The sequence below is a fragment of the Oncorhynchus keta genome, chromosome 3, assembly GCF_023373465.1.
Source record: "Oncorhynchus keta strain PuntledgeMale-10-30-2019 chromosome 3, Oket_V2, whole genome shotgun sequence".
Lineage (NCBI taxonomy): Eukaryota > Metazoa > Chordata > Actinopteri > Salmoniformes > Salmonidae > Oncorhynchus > Oncorhynchus keta.
The window spans coordinates 1691644-1713721 of NC_068423.1; the positions used below are offsets into that span (position 1 = coordinate 1691644).

General features: G+C 45.5%; 1 protein-coding gene across 1 annotated transcript in view; it reads left to right on the forward strand.

Moving 5' to 3' along the window:
- LOC118363666 (cadherin-23-like) overlaps nt 1-22078 on the forward strand; it is a 544503-nt gene that overhangs the window by 428695 nt on the left and 93730 nt on the right. Inside the window, exons 36-37 of the mRNA XM_052486131.1 lie at nt 10195-10422; nt 12107-12328. Coding sequence (XP_052342091.1) covers nt 10195-10422; nt 12107-12328 — 450 coding nt within the window. The remainder of the gene's footprint in view (nt 1-10194; nt 10423-12106; nt 12329-22078) is intronic.

The following is a 22078-nucleotide window of genomic DNA, read 5'->3' on the forward strand; positions in this document are numbered from 1 at the left end:
AATGTCGCCATTTTCGTAATGGTCAAAATGAATTGAAATCATTGCAAATGTACGAGGCTATTTCTCGGTCCGAGAACCTTCTAGAGCCACCTAACTCACCACGCACTATCGACCCGAGGTCTAGAACAGGTTTCTAAAGTTTCGGAACTCTAGGTCTGACGGTTCTTTTTTAGCTCGAACAAAGCTAACTATTGGAGGCACTGTCTGTCTCTACAACCCCCAATACGTCCCTCCTTCCAAGTTGTGTGTCTGTGTGATTTAGTTTTCCTTTGAAATTTTATGGGAAAAATGACTGATTTACAGTTCATGGGGGTTGCCTAATCACACATATGAAGTTTTGGACAGATCTGACTTTTTTAACCCCTCGAAACAGCCCCTGAGACACCAATTAAGGCACTTCCGGTTGGCACAGGAAGCTATAAGTCAACACATATCCTCACTGGGCTATGCTTTTACAGAATCCTGTGTTTTAAGTCCTTACGTTAAGAATTGACTGATTTACACAGGGTTGAATGCACTATGTCTATCAAACTGCAGGCAGGTAATGGAAAAACACTTTTAGGGTGATTTTAACCACTTCCGGTTGGTCCAGGAAGCCTAGAATCAACACAGGTAGACCTCATACTGGCCTGATGGACTGTTACCAAAGACAGGTTCATACGGCATTCATAACCCATATAGACTTCAGGTTGAATTTAGGGGTAAAGGCAATGTATTCCTATGGGGAGAGAAATCAATGCAAACTATTTGAAGTAAACACCTTCTTTTAACTATTAAGGGTTAATGCCACACGGTCAACGTTAGGCTTGCACGGATCGGAAGGACCTTAGGAACGTACCTGAGGTCGAATTGTGCTTCTCACCCTAACGGTTCTCTCACTGTCACCCAAAAGCAAATGACGTTGTGGGGCAGGCTTCATTTTGGGCCTACTTTTCTAATGGTCGCTGCGCTCAGACCGAGCGAGCTACGGTCAAGCGGGATATCTCGTTGAACTCGGCACGGCCTAGACATTATGTTTATGCCATTGCCTGCTCTCTGTGTCTTTAAGAACCACACTTTTTCACTCCATCCTTGCTGTGTGTGCGTGTGAGAGCTTTTCTTTGACATCTGCTGGGAGAAATGACTGATTTACAGTTTAGGAGGGTTACCTGGTCACACATATGAAGTTTTGGAGAGATGTGACTTTTCTAACCCTTCAAAACAGACAGTGTGACCCAATTAAAGGCACTTCCGGTTGGCACAGGAAGCTATAAGTAAACACATGTCTTGATTGACATAGCCACTTACAGAATCCTGAGTTTTAAGTCTTTAAGTTAAGAATTGACTGATCTACACAGGGTTGAATGCACTATGTCTATCAAACTGCATGCAGTGTATGGATCAACACTGATAAGGTGATTTCAACCACTTCCGGTTGCTTCAGGAAGCTTATAATTGGCACAGGTAGACCTCATAGTGGTCTGATGGACTGTCATAGAAGACAGGTTCATAAGTCATTCATAACCCACATAGGCTTCAGGTTGAATTTAGGGGTGCAGGCAATGTATTCCTATGGGGAGAGAAGTCAATGCAAACTCTTTGAAGTAAACACCTTATTTTAACTATTAAGGGTTAATGCCACATGGTCAAGGTTAGGCTTGCACGGATCGGGAGGACCTCAGGAACGTACCTGAGGTCGAATTGTGCTTCTCACCCTAACGGTTCTCTCACTGTCACCCAAAAGCAAATGACATTGAGGGCCAGGCTTCCTTTGCGCCTTCTTTTTTCAAGGTCGCTGCACTCAGAGCGAGCTACGGTCAAGCGGGGCGTCTCGTTGAACTCTGCACAGCCTGGAGACTATGGTGATGCCATTTTTTGTGTTGATTTCAGAATGCCATTTTGGTGATGGTCCCTCTCCGTTTAAACATATTGCTAATGTACAAAAGTCAACTAGCAAGTCAGTGTCCACCAGTCAATTAGATGTCATTCTGACACCAAACTGATACCAATTGACACCAAACCCACTTTTTCCAACTCATTTAGAAGCCAACTATCACATATGTCAGAGCAGGCCCATAATTCACAGCGCCATTAGTTTAAAACATAATAAAAACGTAAAACACATAGTTACGTTCTAGCTGCGGGTCCAGGTCAGACATTATGTGAAGGCCTATGTGAGGCGACCCCGAATCCCGAGTTTCGGCTCGATAGGTCCTTCGGTGCCCGAGTAAAACCCTAATTGGTGCTGAAAATCCACTTTTTCCATGCCTTGCTATGGGGTCCTTGAATGAGCTATCGGACCGAAACGTTGGGGTCCGTCTCTATGGGCCGAGCCGGTTCCAATGCACCTAGTCTTGTGTCTCTGAGACTTTTCTAAATGTCGCCATTTTCGTAATGGTCAAAATGAATTGAAATCATTGCAAATGTACGAGGCTATTTCTCGGTCCGAGAACCTTCTAGAGCCACCTAACTCACCACGCACTATCGACCCGAGGTCTAGAACAGGTTTCTAAAGTTTGAACTCTAGGTCTGACGGTTCTTTTTAGCTCGAACAAAGCTAACTATTGGAGGCACTGTCTGTCTCTACAACCCCAATACGTCCCTCCTTCCAAGTTGTGTGTCTGTGTGATTTAGTTTTCCTTTGAAATTTTATGGGAAAAATGACTGATTTACAGTTCATGGGGGTTGCCTAATCACACATATGAAGTTTTGGACAGATCTGACTTTTTTAACCCCTCGAAACAGCCCCTGAGACACCAATTAAGGCACTTCCGGTTGTCACAGGAAGCTATAAGTCAACACATATCCTCACTGGGCTATGCTTTTACAGAATCCTGAGTTTTAAGTCCTTACGTTAAGAATTGACTGATTTACACAGGGTTGAATGCACTATGTCTATCAAACTGCAGGCAGGTAATGGAAAAACACTTTTAGGGTGATTTTAACCACTTCCGGTTGGTCCAGGAAGCTTAGAATCAACACAGGTAGACCTCATACTGGCCTGATGGACTGTTACCAAAGACAGGTTCATACGGCATTCATAACCCATATAGACTTCAGGTTGAATTTAGGGGTAAAGGCAATGTATTCCTATGGGGAGAGAAATCAATGCAAACTTTTTGAAGTAAACACCATCTTTTAACTATTAAGGGTTAATGCCACACTGTCAACGTTAGGCTTGCACGGATCGGAAGGACCTTAGGAACATACCTGAGGTCGAATTGTGCTTCTCACCCTAACGGTTCTCTCACTGTCACCCAAAAGCAAATGACGTTGTGGGGCAGGCTTCATTTTGGGCCTACTTTTCTAATGGTCGCTGCGCTCAGACCGAGCGAGCTACGGTCAAGCGGGATATCTCGTTGAACTCGGCACGGCCTAGACATTATGTTTATGCCATTGCCTGCTCTCTGTGTCTTTAAGAACCACACTTTTTCACTCCATCCTTGCTGTGTGTGCGTGTGAGAGCTTTTCTTTGACATCTGCTGGGAGAAATGACTGATTTACAGTTCATGAGGGTTACCTAGTCACACATATGAAGTTTTGAAAAGATCTGACCTTTTTAACCCATGGAAACTGCCACTGTGACACCATTAAAGGCACTTCCGGTTGGCACAGGAAGCTATAAATAAACTCATATCATGATTGGGGTATGCCTTTACAGAATCCTGAGTTTTAAGTCTTTACGTTAAGAACTGAGTTATTTACGGAGGGTTTAGTGAGTGTGTGTTATTTCAGAAAATCATAGAAAATCACAGAAATCTCGCAGAGCTCCGCAGCACACTTTAAAAAGATTCGTAAGAACAACCTGCAACTGGATCTGTAACCGTTGAAAAAAAAAACACCTATCCGTGAACATCACCAAGGTGTCGTTGTACGATTTCTCTTAAATGACGATAGATAAATGGCTGGTTCTTTTTTATTGACACCGGAGGCTCCTTGACTTTGACGTGAAGTGGAAAAATAATTTCTCTATTTTCATTTTGGACCTTTAATCCCAGATAAATGGCCATAACTCAAAAACCGTTGAGGCCTAGACGCCATCTTGTTCGGGGCCAACTGCCCATTATGCCGCCCCTACGCTCACCGAGTTTCGGCTTCTAAATATTTTCAGTTTTCGAGATAAGGCCCCGTCGTGAATCGTGATGTTTTGTAGCAATAGCCATATGATTGCTTATGCCCTCTTGTGGGAATTTCCGGGACATGGGAAAAATGACATAAATCTTATTATTTTTGTAAAACGGAAACCGAATGTCCGACAACGTTCATTTGATGACTTCCTGGTAGGTCCGGCCCTGCCGCTCGGCCCGACGCCGTCCGCGAATTTTACAAACGATTTCGGACGTCTAGTAAGGGACCGTACATTTGCAATATGGACTTTCTCACTAACCATACAGGTACTGCCGAATTCTTCCCTTAAGGTATGTTATACTCACAGACATGATTCAAAAAGTTTTAGAAACTTCAGAGTGTTTTCTATCCAAATATACTAACACTATGCATATCTTATCTTCTGGGGATGAGTAGCAGGCAGTTGAATCTGGGCATGTATTTCATCCGGACGTGAAAATACTGCCCCCTGTCACCAAGAAGTTAAAAGAAATATGTGCAATAGGAGGTCCCAGTAAAAAAGTGACCCCCAAATGTCACGGTATAACTCACACTCCTGATGGTCATTTCAAGTTAATTTACTGCTGTATGCTTATACCAATATATAATATCCTGACCTTGAATCCATTCATTATAACAATACTTTTGGAAGTAACTTCTCTGGGATATGTGGGACAGTAGCGTCCCACCTCGCCAACAGCCAGTGAAATTGCAGGACATCAAATAAAAAAAAAACAGAAATCCCGTAATTAAAATTCCTCAAAGATAGAAGTGTTATACACCATTTTAAAGATAAACTACTTGTAAATCCAGCCAGTGTCTGATTTCAAAAAAGCTTTACGGTGAAAGCACACCAAACGATTATGTTAGGTCAGCACATAGTCACAGAAAACCATACAGCCATTTTCCAGCCAAGGAGAGGGCTCACAGAAATCAGAAATAGCTATTAACTTAATCACTAACCTTTGATGATCTTCATCAGATGGCACTCACAGGACTTCATGTTACACAATAAATGTGTGTTTTGTTCAATAAAGTTCATCTTTATGTCAAAAAACCTCATTTGAAATTGGTGTGTTATGTTCAGAAAATGCATTGTCTCAAACAAACATCCGGTGAAAGTGCAGAGAGCCACATAAATTACAGAAATACTCATAGTAAACATTGGTAAAAGATGCAATTGTTAAACATGGAATTATAGATACACTTCTTCTTAATGCAACATGTCAAACGATGTATAGAATCGATCTTTAGGATGTTTTTATCATAAATATTCAATAATGTTTCAACCTGGCAATTCCTTTGTCTTTAGAAATGAAAAGGAACGAAGGTACCTCTCGTGGCCATGCGCATGATTTAGCTCATGGCATTCTGCCAGACACCTGACTCAAACAGCACAATCAGCTTATACTCCCATGGGTAGGCCTATATGGTACAACATTTAGTTAAAAAGTGGGGTTAGAATGGTTTTAATTGTCATTTTTGGATAAAATACATTGTTATGTCAAAGTAGATTTCATCATTTTTAAAAACTAATGGAAAATATAACATGCTTGTATAATAGCCTACTAAAAGTTTTGTTACAGGAAAATACACAGCGATTTCTATGAAATTCAATCTGAAAGAGAGCAACTCTCATTTGGGCTTTTCTGATCCGCGGATCTGACCCATTAGTATCTCCCCTGGAGTTGGTAGTGGTTCTCTAAATGGCAGAGAACATGTGGTAAAACCCCTTGGTTTACGCATCTTTGAAGTTTAGACAGTAACAGGAGCCTAATATTTGGGACAGTAACTGAAGTCTGGACACTGACAGCAAGGCCTCACTATTATAATATTAACTTCTTTAGAATGAACTGTTTCTTGCAGTAAAATGACAGACCAAATGTTAATTTGTCACACACACAAGTCAGTCAATCAATCACATACTGAATTACACACACACACACACACACACACACACACACACACACACACACACACACACACACACACACACACACACACACACACACACACACACACACACACACACACACACACACACACACACACACACACACACACACACCTCTCAATTATTCACATGTTCACCCACAGACTACTAATGTAAGTAAGAGCTAAACTTTAAAAAAACGTTTGTCTGTGTTTGCTTCAATTTAATCTTATCTGAACGGGATGTCCAACTGTGTTTTTAAAAGGTTTAAAACTGTTGCTGAAAACACTAAGTAGTTCAAATACCACCAATCTACTGGAAATGTAGATAAAGTACTACACTGAACAAAAATATAAATGCAACAATTTACAGTTCATATAAGGAAATCAGCCAATTGAAATAAATTACTTAGGCCCTAATCTATGGATTTCACATAACTGGGAATACAGATATGCACCTGTTGGTCACAGATACCTTAAAAAAATATGGGGGTTGATCAAAAAATCAGTCAGTACCTGGTGTGACCACCATTTGCCTCATGCCCGACACTTCTCCTTCGCATAGACTGTTGATTGTGGCCTGTGGAATGTTATCCCACTCCTCTTCAATGGCTGTGTGATGTTGCTGGATATTGGCGGGAACGGGAACATGCTGCTGTGCACGTCGATCCAGAGCATCCCAAATATGCTCAATGGGTGACATGTTTAGTGAGTATGCAGGCCATGGAAGAACTGCAAAATGTTCAGCTTCCCGGAATTGCAACATGAGGCCTTGCATTATCATGCTGAAACATGAGGTGGTGGCGGCGGATGAATGGCATGACAGTGGGCCTCAGGATCTCTGTGCATTCAAATTGCCATCGATAAAATGCAATTGTGTTCCTTTTCGGTAGCTTATGCCTGTCCATACCACAACCCCACCGCCTTCATGGGACAATCTTTTCATAACGTTGACGTCAGCAAACCACTCGCCCAGACGACTCCACACGCGCTGTCTGCCATCTGCCCGGTACAGTTGAAACCGGGATTAATCCGTGAGGAACACACATCTCCAGTCTGCCAGTGGCCATCGAAGGTGAGCATTTACCCACTGAAGTCAGTCAAGATGCTGACTGCTGTCAAGTCAAGAAACTGGTGAGGGTGACGAGCACACAGATGAGCTTCACTGAGACGATTTCTGACAGTTTTTGCAGATATTCTTCGGTTGTGCAAACCCACAGTTTCATCAGCTGTCTGAATGGCTGGTCTCAGTCGATCCCGCAGGTGAAGAAGCTGGATGTGGAGATCCTAGGCTGGCGTGGTTATACATGGTCAGAGGTTGTGAGGCCGGTTCGACGTACTGCCAAATTCTCTAAAACGACATTGAAGGCTTCTTATGGTAGAGAAACTAACATTACATTACATTTACATTTACATTTAAGTCATTTAGCAGACACTCTTATCCAGAGCGACTTACAAATTGGTGCATTCACCTTATGACATCCAGTGGAACATCCACTTTACAATAGTGCATCTAAATCTTTTAAGGGGGGGGGGTGAGAAGGATTACTTTATCCTATCCTAGGTATTCCTTAAAGAGGTGGGGTTTCAGGTGTCTCCGGAAGGTGGTGATTGACTCCGCTGTCCTGGTGTCGTGAGGGAGTGTGTTCCACCATTGGGGAGCCAGAGCAGCGAACAGTTTTGACTGGGCTGAGCGGGAACTGTACTTCCTCAGTGGTAGGGAGGCGAGCAGGCCAGAGGTGGATGAACGCAGTGCCCTTGTTTGGGTGTAGGGCCTGATCAGAGCCTGGAGGTACTGAGGTGCCGTTCCCCTCACAGCTCCGTAGGCAAGCACCATGGTCTTGTAGCGGATGCGAGCTTCAACTGGAAGCCAGTGGAGAGAGCGGAGGAGCGGGGTGACGTGAGAGAACTTGGGAAGGTTGAACACCAGACGGGCTGCGGCGTTCTGGATGAGTTGTAGGGGTTTAATGGCACAGGCAGGGAGCCCAGCCAACAGCGAGTTGCAGTAATCCAGACGGGAGATGACAAGTGCCTGGATTAGGACCTGCGCCGCTTCCTGTGTGAGGCAGGGTCGTACTCTGCGGATGTTGTAGAGCATGAACCTACAGGAACGGGCCACCGCCTTGATGTTAGTTGAGAACGACAGGGTGTTGTCCAGGATCACGCCAAGGTTCTTAGCGCTCTGGGAAGAGGACACAATGGAGTTGTCAACCGTGATGGCGAGATCATGGAACGGGCAGTCCTTCCCCGGGAGGAAGAGCAGCTCTGTCTTGCCGAGGTTCAGCTTGAGGTGGTGATCCGTCATCCACGCTGATATGTCTGCCAGACATGCAGAGATGCGATTCACCACCTGGTCATCAGAAGGAGGAAAGGAGAAGATTAATTGTGTGTCGTCTGCATAGCAATGATAGGAGAGACCATGTGAGGTTATGACAGAGCCAAGTGACTTGGTGTATAGCGAGAATAGGAGAGGGCCTAGAACAGAGCCCTGGGGGACACCAGTGGTGAGAGCGCGTGGTGAGGAGACAGTTTCTCGCCACGCCACCTGGTAGGAGCGACCTGTCAGGTAGGACGCAATCCAAGCGTGGGCCGTGCCGGAGATGCCCAACTCGGAGAGGGTGGAGAGGAGGATCTGATGGTTCACAGTATCGAAGGCAGCCGATAGGTCTAGAAGGATGAGAGCAGAGGAGAGAGAGTTAGCTTTAGCGGTGCGGAGCGCCTCCGTGATACAGAGAAGAGCAGTCTCAGTTGAATGACTAGTCTTGAAACCTGACTGATTTGGATCAAGAAGGTCATTCTGAGAGAGATAGCGGGAGAGCTGGCCAAGGACGGCACGTTCAAGAGTTTTGGAGAGAAAAGAAAGAAGGGATACTGGTCTGTAGTTGTTGACATCGGAGGGATCGAGTGTAGGTTTTTTCAGAAGGGTGCAACTCTCGCTCTCTTGAAGACGGAAGGGACGTAGCCAGCGGTCAGGGATGAGTTGATGAGCGAGGTGAGGTAAGGGAGAAGGTCTCCGGAAATGGTCTGGAGAAGAGAGGAGGGGATAGGGTCGAGCGGGCAGGTTGTTGGGCGGCCGGCCGTCACAAGACGCGAGATTTCATCTGGAGAGAGAGGGAGAAAGAGGTCAGAGCACCGGGTAGGGCAGTGTGAGCAGAACCAGCGGTGTTGTTTGACTTAGCAAACGAGGATCGGATGTCGTCGACCTTCTTTTCAAAATGGTTGACGAAGTCATCTGCAGAGAGGGAGGAGGGGGGAGGGGGAGGAGGATTGAGGAGGGAGGAGAAGGTGGCAAAGAGCTTCCTAGGGTTAGAGGCAGATGCTTGGAATTTAGAGTGGTAGAAAGTGGCTTTAGCAGCAGAGACAGAGGAGGAAAATGTAGAGAGGAGGGAGCGAAAGGATGCCAGGTCCGCAGGGAGGCGAGTTTTCCTCCATTTCCGCTCGGCTGCCCGGACTACTACATTCTCTGGAAACAGCTCTGGTGGACATTCCTGCAGTCAGCATGTCAATTGCACACTCCCTCATCACTAGAGAAATCTGTGGCATTGTATTGTGTGTCAAAACTGCACCTTTTAGAGTGATATTTTATTCTCCCCAGGACAAGGTGCACCTGTGAAATGATCATGCTGTTTCATGCTTCTTGACATGCCACACCTGTCAGGTGCATGGATTATCTTGGCAAAGAAGAAATGCTTACTTACAACATTTGAGAACAACATTTGAAAGAAATAAGGAAATAATATTTTTGTGCATATGGAAGATTTCTGGGATATTTTATTTCAGTTCATGAAACACTTTACACCAACACTTTACATGTTGCATTTGTATTTTTGCTCAGTGTAGTTGAACTACATGTAGTGGAGCTACTCCCCAAGACTTGTAGGTTCGATCCCTTCAACCAACTTTTGCCCATTCTGTTCCCTTACCCTTTCTAACCTCTCATGCTGTACTGCCTCCAATGAATGGAGAGTAGAATTTCACTCTGCTTTAAAAACAAATATTTGCTGTACATAGAAAAGATAGTGTATTACTCACAGGATGCTGATAAGTTATTGTCTGTCTGTCTGTCTGTCTGTCTGTCTGTCTGTCTGTCTGTCTGTCTGTCTGTCTGTCTGTCTGTCTGTCTGCCTGCCTGCCTGCCTGCCTGCCTGCCTGCCTGCCTGCCTGTCTGCCTGCTAGAATGTGGGAGGCGGTACGTCCGTCCTGCGTGTAGTGGCCACAGACCGTGACATCGGGCCCAACGCCATGCTCTTCTACTACATCACCTCGGGTAACAAGGATCTCACCTTCCGGATGGACCGCATGACCGGTGAGATGGTGACACGACCATCCCCACCTGACCGCGAGCGCCAGCAGGAGTACCGGCTGATCATGATGGTGGAGGACGACGGCACGCCGTCACTATCGGTGAGTCGGAGAGCAGGGTTATTTCGGGATCAAAAAGAGGCTTAGGTGGTGAGCATGGCAGGGGGCGTGTTAATGAACGCGGTCGGCCGTTGGCGTGGCTACATTTTAGAGATTTTTTGGGGCGCCCTCATCTTGGCACTGTCGATGTTGTTTTGAATTTTGACCCTAATTCCCTGCAATTCTACGAATTTCTCCATGTAACAAAAACATTTGTGGTGCAGTTTAAAAGCTAATTTCACGCCACACATTTCTTGTTACCAAACTATAGTTTTAACATCTACTTTGTGCATGACACAAGTTATTTTTCCAACAATTGTTTACAGAAAGATTGTTTCACTTATAATTTACTGTATCACAATTCCCGTTGGTCAGAAGTTTACATGCACTAAGTTGACTGTGGCTTTAAACAGCTTGGAAAATTCCAGAAAATTATGTGATGGCTTTAGAAGCTTCTGATAGGCTAATTGACATCATTTTTGTCAATTGGAGGTGTACCTGTGGATGTATTTCAAGGCATACCATCAAACTCAGTGCCTCTTTGCTTGACATCATGGGGAAATCAAAATAAATCATCCAAGACCTCAGAAAAAAAATTGTAGACATCCACAATTCTGGTTGATCCTTGGGAGCAATTTCCAAACGCCTGAAGGTCCCGCGTTCATCTATACAAACAATAGAGCGCAAGTATAAACACCATGGGACCACGCAGCCGTCATACCACTCAGGAAGGAGACATACATTTTGGAGAAATATCCTCTGGTCTGATGAAACAGAAATTGAACTGTTTGGCCATAATGACCATTATGTTTGGAGGAAAAAGTGGGAGGCTTGCAAGCCGAAGAACACCATCCCAACCGTAAAGCACGGTGGTGGCAGCATGTTGAGATGTGTCTGTTAGTTGAACTCTGTGAAGCATTTATTTCGGCTGAAATTTCTGAGGATGGTATCTCTTATGAACTCATCCTCTGCAGCAGACGTATCTTTGGGTCTTCCTTTCCTGTGGCGGTCCTCATGAGAGCCAGTTTCATCATCGTGCTTGGTAGTTTTTGTGACTGCACTTGAAGAAACTTTAAAAGTTCTTGAAATTTTCCAACTGAACTTACCTTCATGACTTAAAGTACTCATGGACTGTCATTTATCTTTGCTTATTTGAGCTGTTCCTGCCATAATATGGACTTGGTCTTTTACCAAATAGGGCTATATTCTGTGTACCATCCTTACCATGTCACAACACAACTGATTGGGTCAAACACATTAAGAAGGAAATACATTCCACAAATGAACTTTTAACAAGGCACACCTTTTAATTGAAATGCATTCCAGGTGATTACCTCATGAAGCTGGTTGAGAGAATGCCAAGAGTGTGCAACGCTATCATCAAGGCAAAGGGTGGCTACTTTGAAGAACCTCAAATATAAAATACTTTTTTTCGTTACTACAGTATTCCATATGTGTTATTCTATTGTTTTGATGTCTTCACTATTATTCTACAATGTAGAAAATAGTTAAAATAAAGATAAACCCTTGAATGAGTAGGTTTGTCCAACTTTTTGACTGGTACTCTAGATCTTTTAAAAATGGAGTATCAAAATTATTAGTGTGCTGGAGTTGATTTTTTATTCAATAATGTACAGTTTGTGCCATCAGCATGCTTTTTCTACACCCTTTTCTGTCTCATCACCAGTCATCGACTACCATCTACGTGCGTATAGTGGATGAGAACGACAACGCGCCAGAGTTTCCAGAGGAAGAGTATGTGACGGTGCTGAGCGAGGGCCCCAACACCGTGGGTGCCATTATTGCCACGGTAACCGCCATCGACCCAGACGAGGGCCTCAATGGCACCCTGCGATATGCCATCGTCCACGGAAACCTGGACATCACCTTCCACATCAATCACACTACCGTAAGAATATGGACAGATATTTTACACTGATACCTAACCTACTTTGTTCTGTGCAGACCTTGGTTTTTCTACTATTTGAAAACCCTTTAGATAGTTTAGCTGTGATTGATTGCGCTTTCCTTGCACATTCAAAGAAAAATTAAATTAAATGTTATTCATCGCATGTTCCGAATACAACAGATCTAGACTTAACCATGAAATGCTTGTCTATGAGCCCTTCCCAATGATGCAGAGTTTAAAAAAATATATAATAAAAAGAAAAGTTGTAACATAAGGAATAAAATACACAAGAATGGAGCTATATACAGGGAGTGCTATATACCAGATCAATGTGCAGGAGTATGAGGTATTTGAGTTAGATTTATACAACGGTTGGTTGTAATCCTCAATGCTTATTGGTTAAAACAGCATTCCAGCTGATTTCTCTTCCACATTTACCACCAGCTAAATCAATGACGTTAAAATACCTATTTACTCTATTCCATGTGACTACGCAATCCACTGTCACATCAGCCCAGCCAGGTAATTTATACATTTGATCTACACTATAAAAAGCATCTAGACATTATCTCACATTTCTTTTAGACTAAAGTTTAGTTTTCAATAACGGAGATTTGTATAAACCTTGCTGTCTGTCTCTCCGGCATTTGCAACATTGTTTCGATATTGAAATTCAATCCCCAGCTTTCCCATAGTAATGAACGTGTTGGGAGTCGGGATGAAACAGACAGGTAGGCATCTTTTCTCAGCTAGCTGAAATCATGAATCAGCCTAATTTTTATGGATATATACAAATAACTATCAATAGAAAACAGGTCAAATGAAGTGCAGCTAGTTTGAAGTGATTGTGTTAGCTGTGTTTCTGGATAGATCCTCTGAACAACAATGTCCTGACGAGAGAGCATGTTTTCTACACCAGGCAAAATCACGCCTCAATTAGCTCATTGTTATGGTTTTATCCAATTAAATGTCACTAGAAAACAGCTGCACTGTTTGACGTTACTGTAAGTTAGCTAGCTAGCAAGCAAGAGGTAAAAACTTTGCCAGCCAGTTTGGCAATGGAACATTTAGAATGAACGACTGGGTTGTTCCAAAGATACAGAACAAAAAGACTGAATGACTGGGTCGAGTCTCTGGCAACCAAACCAATAGAATGAATGACCAGCCGGCTTGGGTAGCAACTCTATATTTGTGTCTGGACTGTATCTTGTGGAAGGATGAAAGAGTATGAATAAATTCATCAAAATAAAGTTAATGAAAATATGTAAATAATTATTTGAATATGTTGGTAACCCGTTGTATAAAAGTGATAACATCGTGTCAATATGTCCCCCAAACACTGGCTTCTCGGGCATTATCTCTTATAGGGATAGCCCCCTTTTTTTAAATTTTTGCCTAAATGACATACCCAAATCGGATAGACCGGACCGAGAAGGCGCACTGGAGATCTGGAGCACCGAGCCTGCCCAACCTTACCTGGTTGAATGCTCCCCGTAGCCAGGCCAGTGCGGCGAGGTGGAATAGCCCGCACTGCGCTGTGCTGGAGAACCGGGGATGCCATATGTAAGGCTGGTGCCATATATGCCGGCCCGAGGAGACGCACTGGAGACCAGATGCGTATAGCCTGTAGCTGAGGCCCTGAAGCAAGGATATGCATATTCTTGGTAGCATTTGAAAGGAAACACTTTGAAGTTTTTGGAAATGTGAATTGAATGTAATATTGAATTGAACACATTTGATTTGGTAGAAGAAAATACAAAGAAAAAACCAACCAGTCTTTTTCTACCATCATCTTTGAAATGCAAGAGAAAGGTTCTAGCCAGTTCTAGCCATCACTCTGGTTGTAATTCCGATAGACCACAAGATGGCAGCAGTGTATGTGCAAAGTTGATGGATGGATAACTTGAAGTATGAGAGAACTACAATACTTTTAGTGTGAAGTCCCCAGGTACATTTGGGCAAATCGTGAAGGAGCCATTCGCATTCATATTACATTTTTCTTCAAGAATATCGTCAAATCTGTATACTTTGATTTAGCTTTCCAAGTGTTAGTAGCCATATTATAAGTTCAACATTTGCAAAATAACCAGTTTTCATAACTTCATAACTCTTAATATTGTTATAATTTTTGTCCAAAATGAAAAGGCCTGCTGTCGTACAAGGTTAGTAGCTACATTTTATGACATATGAATGGTTTCCGGATACTCCCGTAAATCCCAGCTCATTGGCTATCTAGCTAGCTTTGTTTGACCCCGATTAGCGCTTATTTGACAAAGATACAATCTTTGATGTGATGACCGCCCGCTTCATCGGCGTGCCATGAAGGCGTCGCTCTCTGATCAAATATGGTGTCCTATAGGATATACTACACCCCTAATGATATAGTGAAGTCTTGTTACCTTCTAGGATCTCCTAGGGATACATACAAAGGTGATTTAACTCATTGAACAACATTTAGGGTGATATTTTCACAGTTTCCCTTCTTTGCAAATTGAACGAGTGTAACGGTTGTTGTCTGGAGATAGAGGACCAAAGCGAGTCGTGGTTAGTGTTCATCTTTTTAATGGAAAACTGAACACTTCAAAAACACAAAACAACAAAGTGACAAACGAGTCCCCTCCTATAGGGGAGGGTCTGGGTGGGCATCTGTCCGCGGTTGCGACTCTGGCTCTGGACGTGGACCCCACTCCACCGTAGTCTTAGTCCGCTTCTGTGGCCTCCTACGAACGGCGACCCTCGCCGCCAATCTAGGACTGGCAACCCTACTAAAGGGCCCCACTGGACTGAGGGGCAGCTCCGGACAGAAGCGCAATTCCGGCATCGCCGGCGTGACAGGCGGCTCTGGCGGCTCCTGGCTGACTGAAAGCTCTGGCGGCTCCTGGCTGGCTGGCGGGAGACTCTGGCGGCTCCTGGCTGGCTGGCTGGAGGGAGACTCTGGCGGCTCAGGACAGGCGGAAGACTCTGGCGGCTCAGGACAGGCGGGGCGCACTGTAGGCCTGGTGCGTGGCGCCGGCACTGGTGGTACCGGGCTGGGGACACGCACCTCAGGGCGAGTGCGAGGAGCGGGAAGAGGGAGTACTGGACCCTGAAGGCGCGCTGGTGGCCTGGTGCGTGATGCCGGCACTGGTGGTACTGGGCCAAGGACACGCACGTCAGGGCGAGTGCGAGGAGCAGGAACAGGGTGTACTGGGCTCTGGAGACACACAGGAAGCCTGGTGCGGGGGGCTGCCACCGGAGGGCTGGTGCGTGGAGATGGCACCGGATAGACCGGACCGAGAAGGCGCACTGGAGATCTGGAGCACCGAGCCTGCCCAACCTTACCTGGTTGAATGCTCCCCGTAGCCAGGCCAGTGCGGCGAGGTGGAATAGCCCGCACTGCGCTGTGCTGGAGAACCGGGGATGCCATATGTAAGGCTGGTGCCATATATGCCGGCCCGAGGAGACGCACTGGAGACCAGATGCGTATAGCCGGCTTCATGGCACCTGGCTCGATGCCCGGCCGATACGAGGAGCTGGAATGTACCGCACCGGGCTATGCTCACGCACCGGGGACACTGTGCGCTCCACCGCATAACACGGTGCCTGCCCGACACAACGCCCCCTATGTCCACGATAAGCACTGGGAGTTGGTGCAGGTCTCCTACCTGCCTTAGCCACACTCCCTGTGTGCCCACCCCCAAGACATTTTTGGGGCTGCCTCTCAGGCTCTCTTGCCAGCAGTGTTCCCTCAAAGCGCTGGCTCCCTTTGCTGCCTCCGCTCTCTTGGCTGCCTCCACCTGTTCCCATGGGAGGCGATCCCTTCCAGCCAGAATCTCCTCCCATGTGTAGCAACCCTTGCCATCTAGATTGTCCTCCCATGTCCATTCCTCCTTATCGCGCTGCTCCTGCTGCTGCTGCCTGTTACCACACTGCTTGGTCCTTTTTTGGTGTGTGGTTCTGTAACGGCAGAACACAAAACAACAAAGTGACAACCGAAACAGTTCTATCTGGTGCAGACACACAAAGACTGAAAATAACCACCCACAAACCCCAACAGAAAACAGGGTACCTAAATATGGTTCCCAATCAGAGACAATGAGAACCATATCAGGGAAAACAAGAAACCCAACCAAGAAACATAGAATACCCACCCAACTCACGTCCTGACCAACTAAAACAAAGAAATAACACAAGAACTAGGGTCAGAACGTGACGAGTGTCTTTGCAAATTGAATAAGTAGAAATACAAAATCGATTGTGCATGCTATATGGACCTTTTTAGGACATGAAAAAGGATTTTATCTAACAAAACAACACCATGTTATTTCTGGGACCCTCTCTCTCAGCCCCCTCTTGTACTCCCTGTTCACCAATAAATGTGTAGCGACACACGTCCCCATCTTAATCATCAAGCTTCTAGATTTAATTTTGGATTGGAGATGCTTAGTGTGAGTCTGGAAGGAGAGTTTACAGTCTAGCCAGAAACCTAGGTATTTGTAGTTGTCCACATATTCTAAGTCAGAACCGTCCAGAGTAGTGATGGGGGGTACGTGCAGCTATCGGTTGAAGAGCATGCACTAAGTTTTACGAGAATTTAAAAGCAGTTGGAGGCCTCGGAAGGAGTGTTGTATGGCATTGAAGCTCGTTTGGAGGGTTGTTGACAGTGTCCAAAGAAGGGCCAGATGTATACAGAATGGTGTCATCTGCGTAGAGGTGGATCAGAGAGTCAGCGATAGCAGCGATAGCGACATCATTGATGTATACAGAGAAATGAGTCGGCCCGAGAATTGAACCCTGTGGCCCACCATAGAGACTGCCGGAGGTCCGGACAATTTGTCACACTGAACTCGATCTGAGAAGTAGTTTGTGAACCAGGCGAGGCAGTCATTTCAGAAGCCAAAGTTATTGAGTCTGCCGATAAGAGCACAGTGTTTGACAGAGTCGAAAACCTTGGCCAGGCCGATGAAGACGGTTGCACAGTACTGTCTTTTGTCGATTGCAGTTATGATCTTGTTTAGGACCTTGAGCGTGGCTGAGGTGCACCCATGATCAGCTTGGTAACCAGATTGCATAGTGGAGTAGGTACGGTGTCCCGCTTGCGTGCAGCTACGACAACAGCCGCTGAAATTGCCAAAATTCAAAATACAAAAATCGTAATATTCAAAACTCATGAAAATACAAGTTGTCAAAAAGGCTTTACGGCGAAATGATACCATCAGATTATCTGAGGACAGCGCCCCACACCAAAATACTTTTTCAAAACAGCACAGGCATCACAGCATCTCAAATAGCGATAAAATAAATAACTTACCTTTGAAGATCTTCCTCCTTTTGCAAGGGTCCCAGCTTGTTCGATAAAGTCCCTCTTAATTTCCAAAAAACGACATTCTAAAGACTGTTGACATTTTACATTTACATTTAAGTCATTTAGCAGACGCTCTTATCCAGAGCGACTTACAAATTGGTGCATTCACCTTATGACATCCAGTGGAATAGCCACTTTACAATAGTGCATCTAAATCTTTTAAGGGGGGGGGTGAGAAGGATTACTTTATCCTATCCTAGGTATTCCTTAAAGAGGTGGGGTTTCAGGTGTCTCCGGAAGGTGGTGATTGACTCCGCTGTCCTGGCGTCGTGAGGGAGTTTGTTCCACCATTGGGGGGCCAGAGCAGCGAACAGTTTTGACTGGGCTGAGCGGGAACTGTACTTCCTCAGTGGTAGGGAGGCGAGCAGGCCAGAGGTGGATGAACGCAGTGCCCTTGTTTGGGTGTAGGGCCTGATCAGAGCCTGGAGGTACTGAGGTGCCGTTCCCCTCACAGCTCTGTAGGCAAGCACCATGGTCTTGTAGCGGATGCGAGCTTCAACTGGAAGCCAGTGGAGAGAGCGGAGGAGCGGGGTGACGTGAGAGAACTTGGGAAGGTTGAACACCAGACGGGCTGCGGCGTTCTGGATGAGTTGTAGGGGTTTAATGGCACAGGCAGGGAGCACAGCCAACAGCGAGTTGCAGTAATCCAGACGGGAGATGACAAGTGCCTGGATTAGGACCTGCGCCGCTTCCTGTGTGAGGCAGGGTCGTACTCTGCGGATGTTGTAGAGCATGAACCTACAGGAACGGGCCACCGCCTTGATGTTAGTTGAGAACGACAGGGTGTTGTCCAGGATCACGCCAAGGTTCTTAGCGCTCTGGGAGGAGGACACAATGGAGTTGTCAACCGTGATGGCGAGATCATGGAACGGGCAGTCCTTCCCGGGAGGAAGAGCAGCTCCGTCTTGCCGAGGTTCAGCTTGAGGTGGTGATCCGTCATCCACACTGATATGTCTGCCAGACATGCAGAGATGCGATTCGCCACCTGGTCATCAGAAGTTGGAAAGGAGAAGATTAATTGTGTGTCGTCTGCATAGCAATGATAGGAGAGACCATGTGAGGTTATGACAGAGCCAAGTGACTTGGTGTATAGCGAGAATAGGAGAGGGCCTAGAACAGAGCCCTGGGGGACACCAGTGGTGAGAGCGCGTGGTGAGGAGACGCCACCTGGTAGGAGCGACCTGTCAGGTAGGACGCAATCCAAGCGTGGGCCGCGCCGGGAGATGCCCAACTCGGAGAGGGTGGAGAGGAGGATCTGATGGTTCACAGTATCGAAGGCAGCCGATAGGTCTAGAAGGATGAGAGCAGAGGAGAGAGAGTTAGCTTTAGCGGTGCGGAGCGCCTCCGTGATACAGAGAAGAGCAGTCTCAGTTGAATGACTAGTCTTGAAACCTGACTGATTTGGATCAAGAAGGTCATTCTGAGAGAGATAGCGGGAGAGCTGGCCAAGGACGGCACGTTCAAGAGTTTTGGAGAGAAAAGAAAGAAGGGATACTGGTCTGTAGTTGTTGACATCGGAGGGATCGAGTGTAGGTTTTTTCAGAAGGGGTGCAACTCTCGCTCTCTTGAAGACGGAAGGGACGTAGCCAGCGGTCAGGGATGAGTTGATGAGCGAGGTGAGGTAAGGGAGAAGGTCTCCGGAAATGGTCTGGAGAAGAGAGGAGGGGATAGGGTCAAGCGGGCAGGTTGTTGGGCGGCCGGCCGTCACAAGACGCGAGATTTCATCTGGAGAGAGAGGGGAGAAAGAGGTCAGAGCACAGGGTAGGGCAGTATGAGCAGAACCAGCGGTGTCGTTTGACTTAGCAAACGAGGATCGGATGTCGTCGACCTTCTTTTCAAAATGGTTGACGAAGTCATCTGCAGAGAGGGAGGAGGGGGGGGGACATCTATTTGTTTTTCCTATAGGCTAGCATTGAAATGACATGTGACCTCAAAAACACATTTTCTGGATGGATTTTTCCCGAGTAGGGGTGGTGACAATGTTTCCTATCCTCAGTGCAGTGGGCAGCTGGGAGGAGGTGCTCTTATTCTTCATGGACTTTACAGTTTCCCAAAACGTTTTGGAAATTGTGCTACAGGATGCAAATTTCTGTTTGAAAAAGCTAGCCATAGCTTTCCTATCTCCCTGTGTATATGTGTATATTGGTTCCTGACTTCCCTGAAAAGTTGCATATCGAGGGGGCTATTCGATGCTAATGCAGAACGCAACAGGATATTTTTGTGCTGGTCAAGGGCAGTCAATTCTTGGATGAACCAAGAGCTATATCTGTTCTTAGTTCTACATTTTGTTGAATGGGGCGTGCTTATTTAAGATGGAAGGGAAAGCACTTTTAAAGAGCAATCAATTTTCCTTTACTGACGGGATGAAGTCAATATCCTTCCAGATTACCCGGGCCAGGTCGATTAGAAAGGCCTGCTCGCTGAAGTGTTTTAGGGAGCGTTTGACAGTGATGAGGGGTGGTCATTTCACTGTGGATTACGCATGCGGTGCCACCCATTACGCACGCAGACCTGGACAGCAAGTGGAACGACATTTATTGGATATTTCAAACTTTTTTAACTAATCAAAAACTGAAATATTGGGCGTGCAAAATTATTCAGCCCCTTTACTTTCAGTGCAGCAAACGCTCTCCAGAAGTTCAGTGAGGATCTCTGGATGATCCAATGTTGACCTAAATGACTATAATGATAAATACAATCCACCTGTGTGTAATAAAGTCTCCGTATGAATGCATCTGCACTGTGATAGTCTCAGAGGTCCGTTAAAAGCGCAGAGAGCATCATGAAGAACAAGGAACACACCAGGCAGGTCCGAGATACTGTTGTGAAGAAGTTTAAAGCCGGATTTGGATACAAAAAGATTTCCCAAGCTTTAAACATCCCAAGGAGCACTGTGCAAGCGATAATATTGAAATGGAAGGAGTATCAGACCACTGCAAATCTACCAAGACCTGGCCGTCCCTCTAAACTTTCAGCTCATACAAGGAGAAGACTGATCAGAGATGCAGCCAAGAGGCCCATGATCACTCTGGATGAACTGCAGAGATCTACAGCTGAGGTGGGAGACTCTGTCCATAGGACAATAATCAGTCGTATATTGCACAAATCTGGCCTTTATGGAAGAGTGGCAAGAAGAAAGCCATTTCTTAAAGATATCCATAAAAAGTGTTGTTTAAAGTTTGCCACAAGCCACCTGGGGAGACACCAAACATGTGGAAGAAGGTGCTCTGGTCAGATGAAACCAAAATTGAACTTTTTGGCAACAATGCAAAACGTTATGTTTGGCGTAAAAGCAACACAGCTCATCACCCTGAACACACCATCCCCACTGTCAAACATGGTGGTGGCAGCATCATGGTTTGGGCCTGTTTTTCTTCAGCAGGGACAGGGAAGATGGTTAAAATTGATGGGAAGATGGATGGAGCCAAATACAGGACCATTCTGGAAGAAACCCTGATGGAGTCTGCAAAATACCTTTTTTATTTGTTTTTTTATTTCACCTTTATTTAACCAGGTAGGCTAGTTGAGAACAAGTTCTCATTTGCAACTGCGACCTGGCCAAGATAAAGCATAGCAGTGTGAACAGACAACACAGAGTTACACATGGAGTAAACAATTAACAAGTCAATAACACAGTAGAAAAAAAGGGGAGTCTATATACAATGTGTGCAAAAGGCATGAGGAGGTAGGCGAATAATTACAATTTTGCAGATTAACACTGGAGTCATAAATGATCAGATGGTCATGTACAGGTAGAGATATTGGTGTGCAAAAGAGCAGAAAAGTAAATAAATAAAAACAGTGTGGGGATGAGGTCGGTGAAAATGGGTGGGTTATTCACCATTAGACTATGTACAGCTGCAGCGATCGGTTAGCTGCTCAGATAGCTGATGTTTGAAGTTGGTGAGGGAGATAAAAGTCTCCAACTTCAGTGATTTTTGCAATTCGTTCCAGTCACAGGCAGCAGAGTACTGGAACGAAAGGCGGCCAAATGAGGTGTTGGCTTTAGGGATGATCAGTGAGATACACCTGCTGGAGCGCGTGCTCCAGTGGGTCTGGCGACAAATATGTAGCGAGGGCCAGCCGACTAGAGCATACAAGTCGCAGTGGTGGGTGGTATAAGGTGCTTTAGTGACAAAACTGATGGCACTGTGATAAACTGCATTCAGTTTGCTGAGTAGAGTGTTGGAAGCAATTTTGTAGATGACATCGCCGAAGTCGAGGATCGGTAGGATAGTCAATTTTACTAGGGTAAGCTTGGCGGCGTGAGTGAAGGAGGCTTTGTTGCGGAATAGAAAGCCGACTCTTGATTTTCGATTGGAGATGTTTGATATGAGTCTGGAAGGAGAGTTTGCAGTCTAGCCAGACACCTAGGTACTTATAGATGTCCACATATTCAAGGTCGG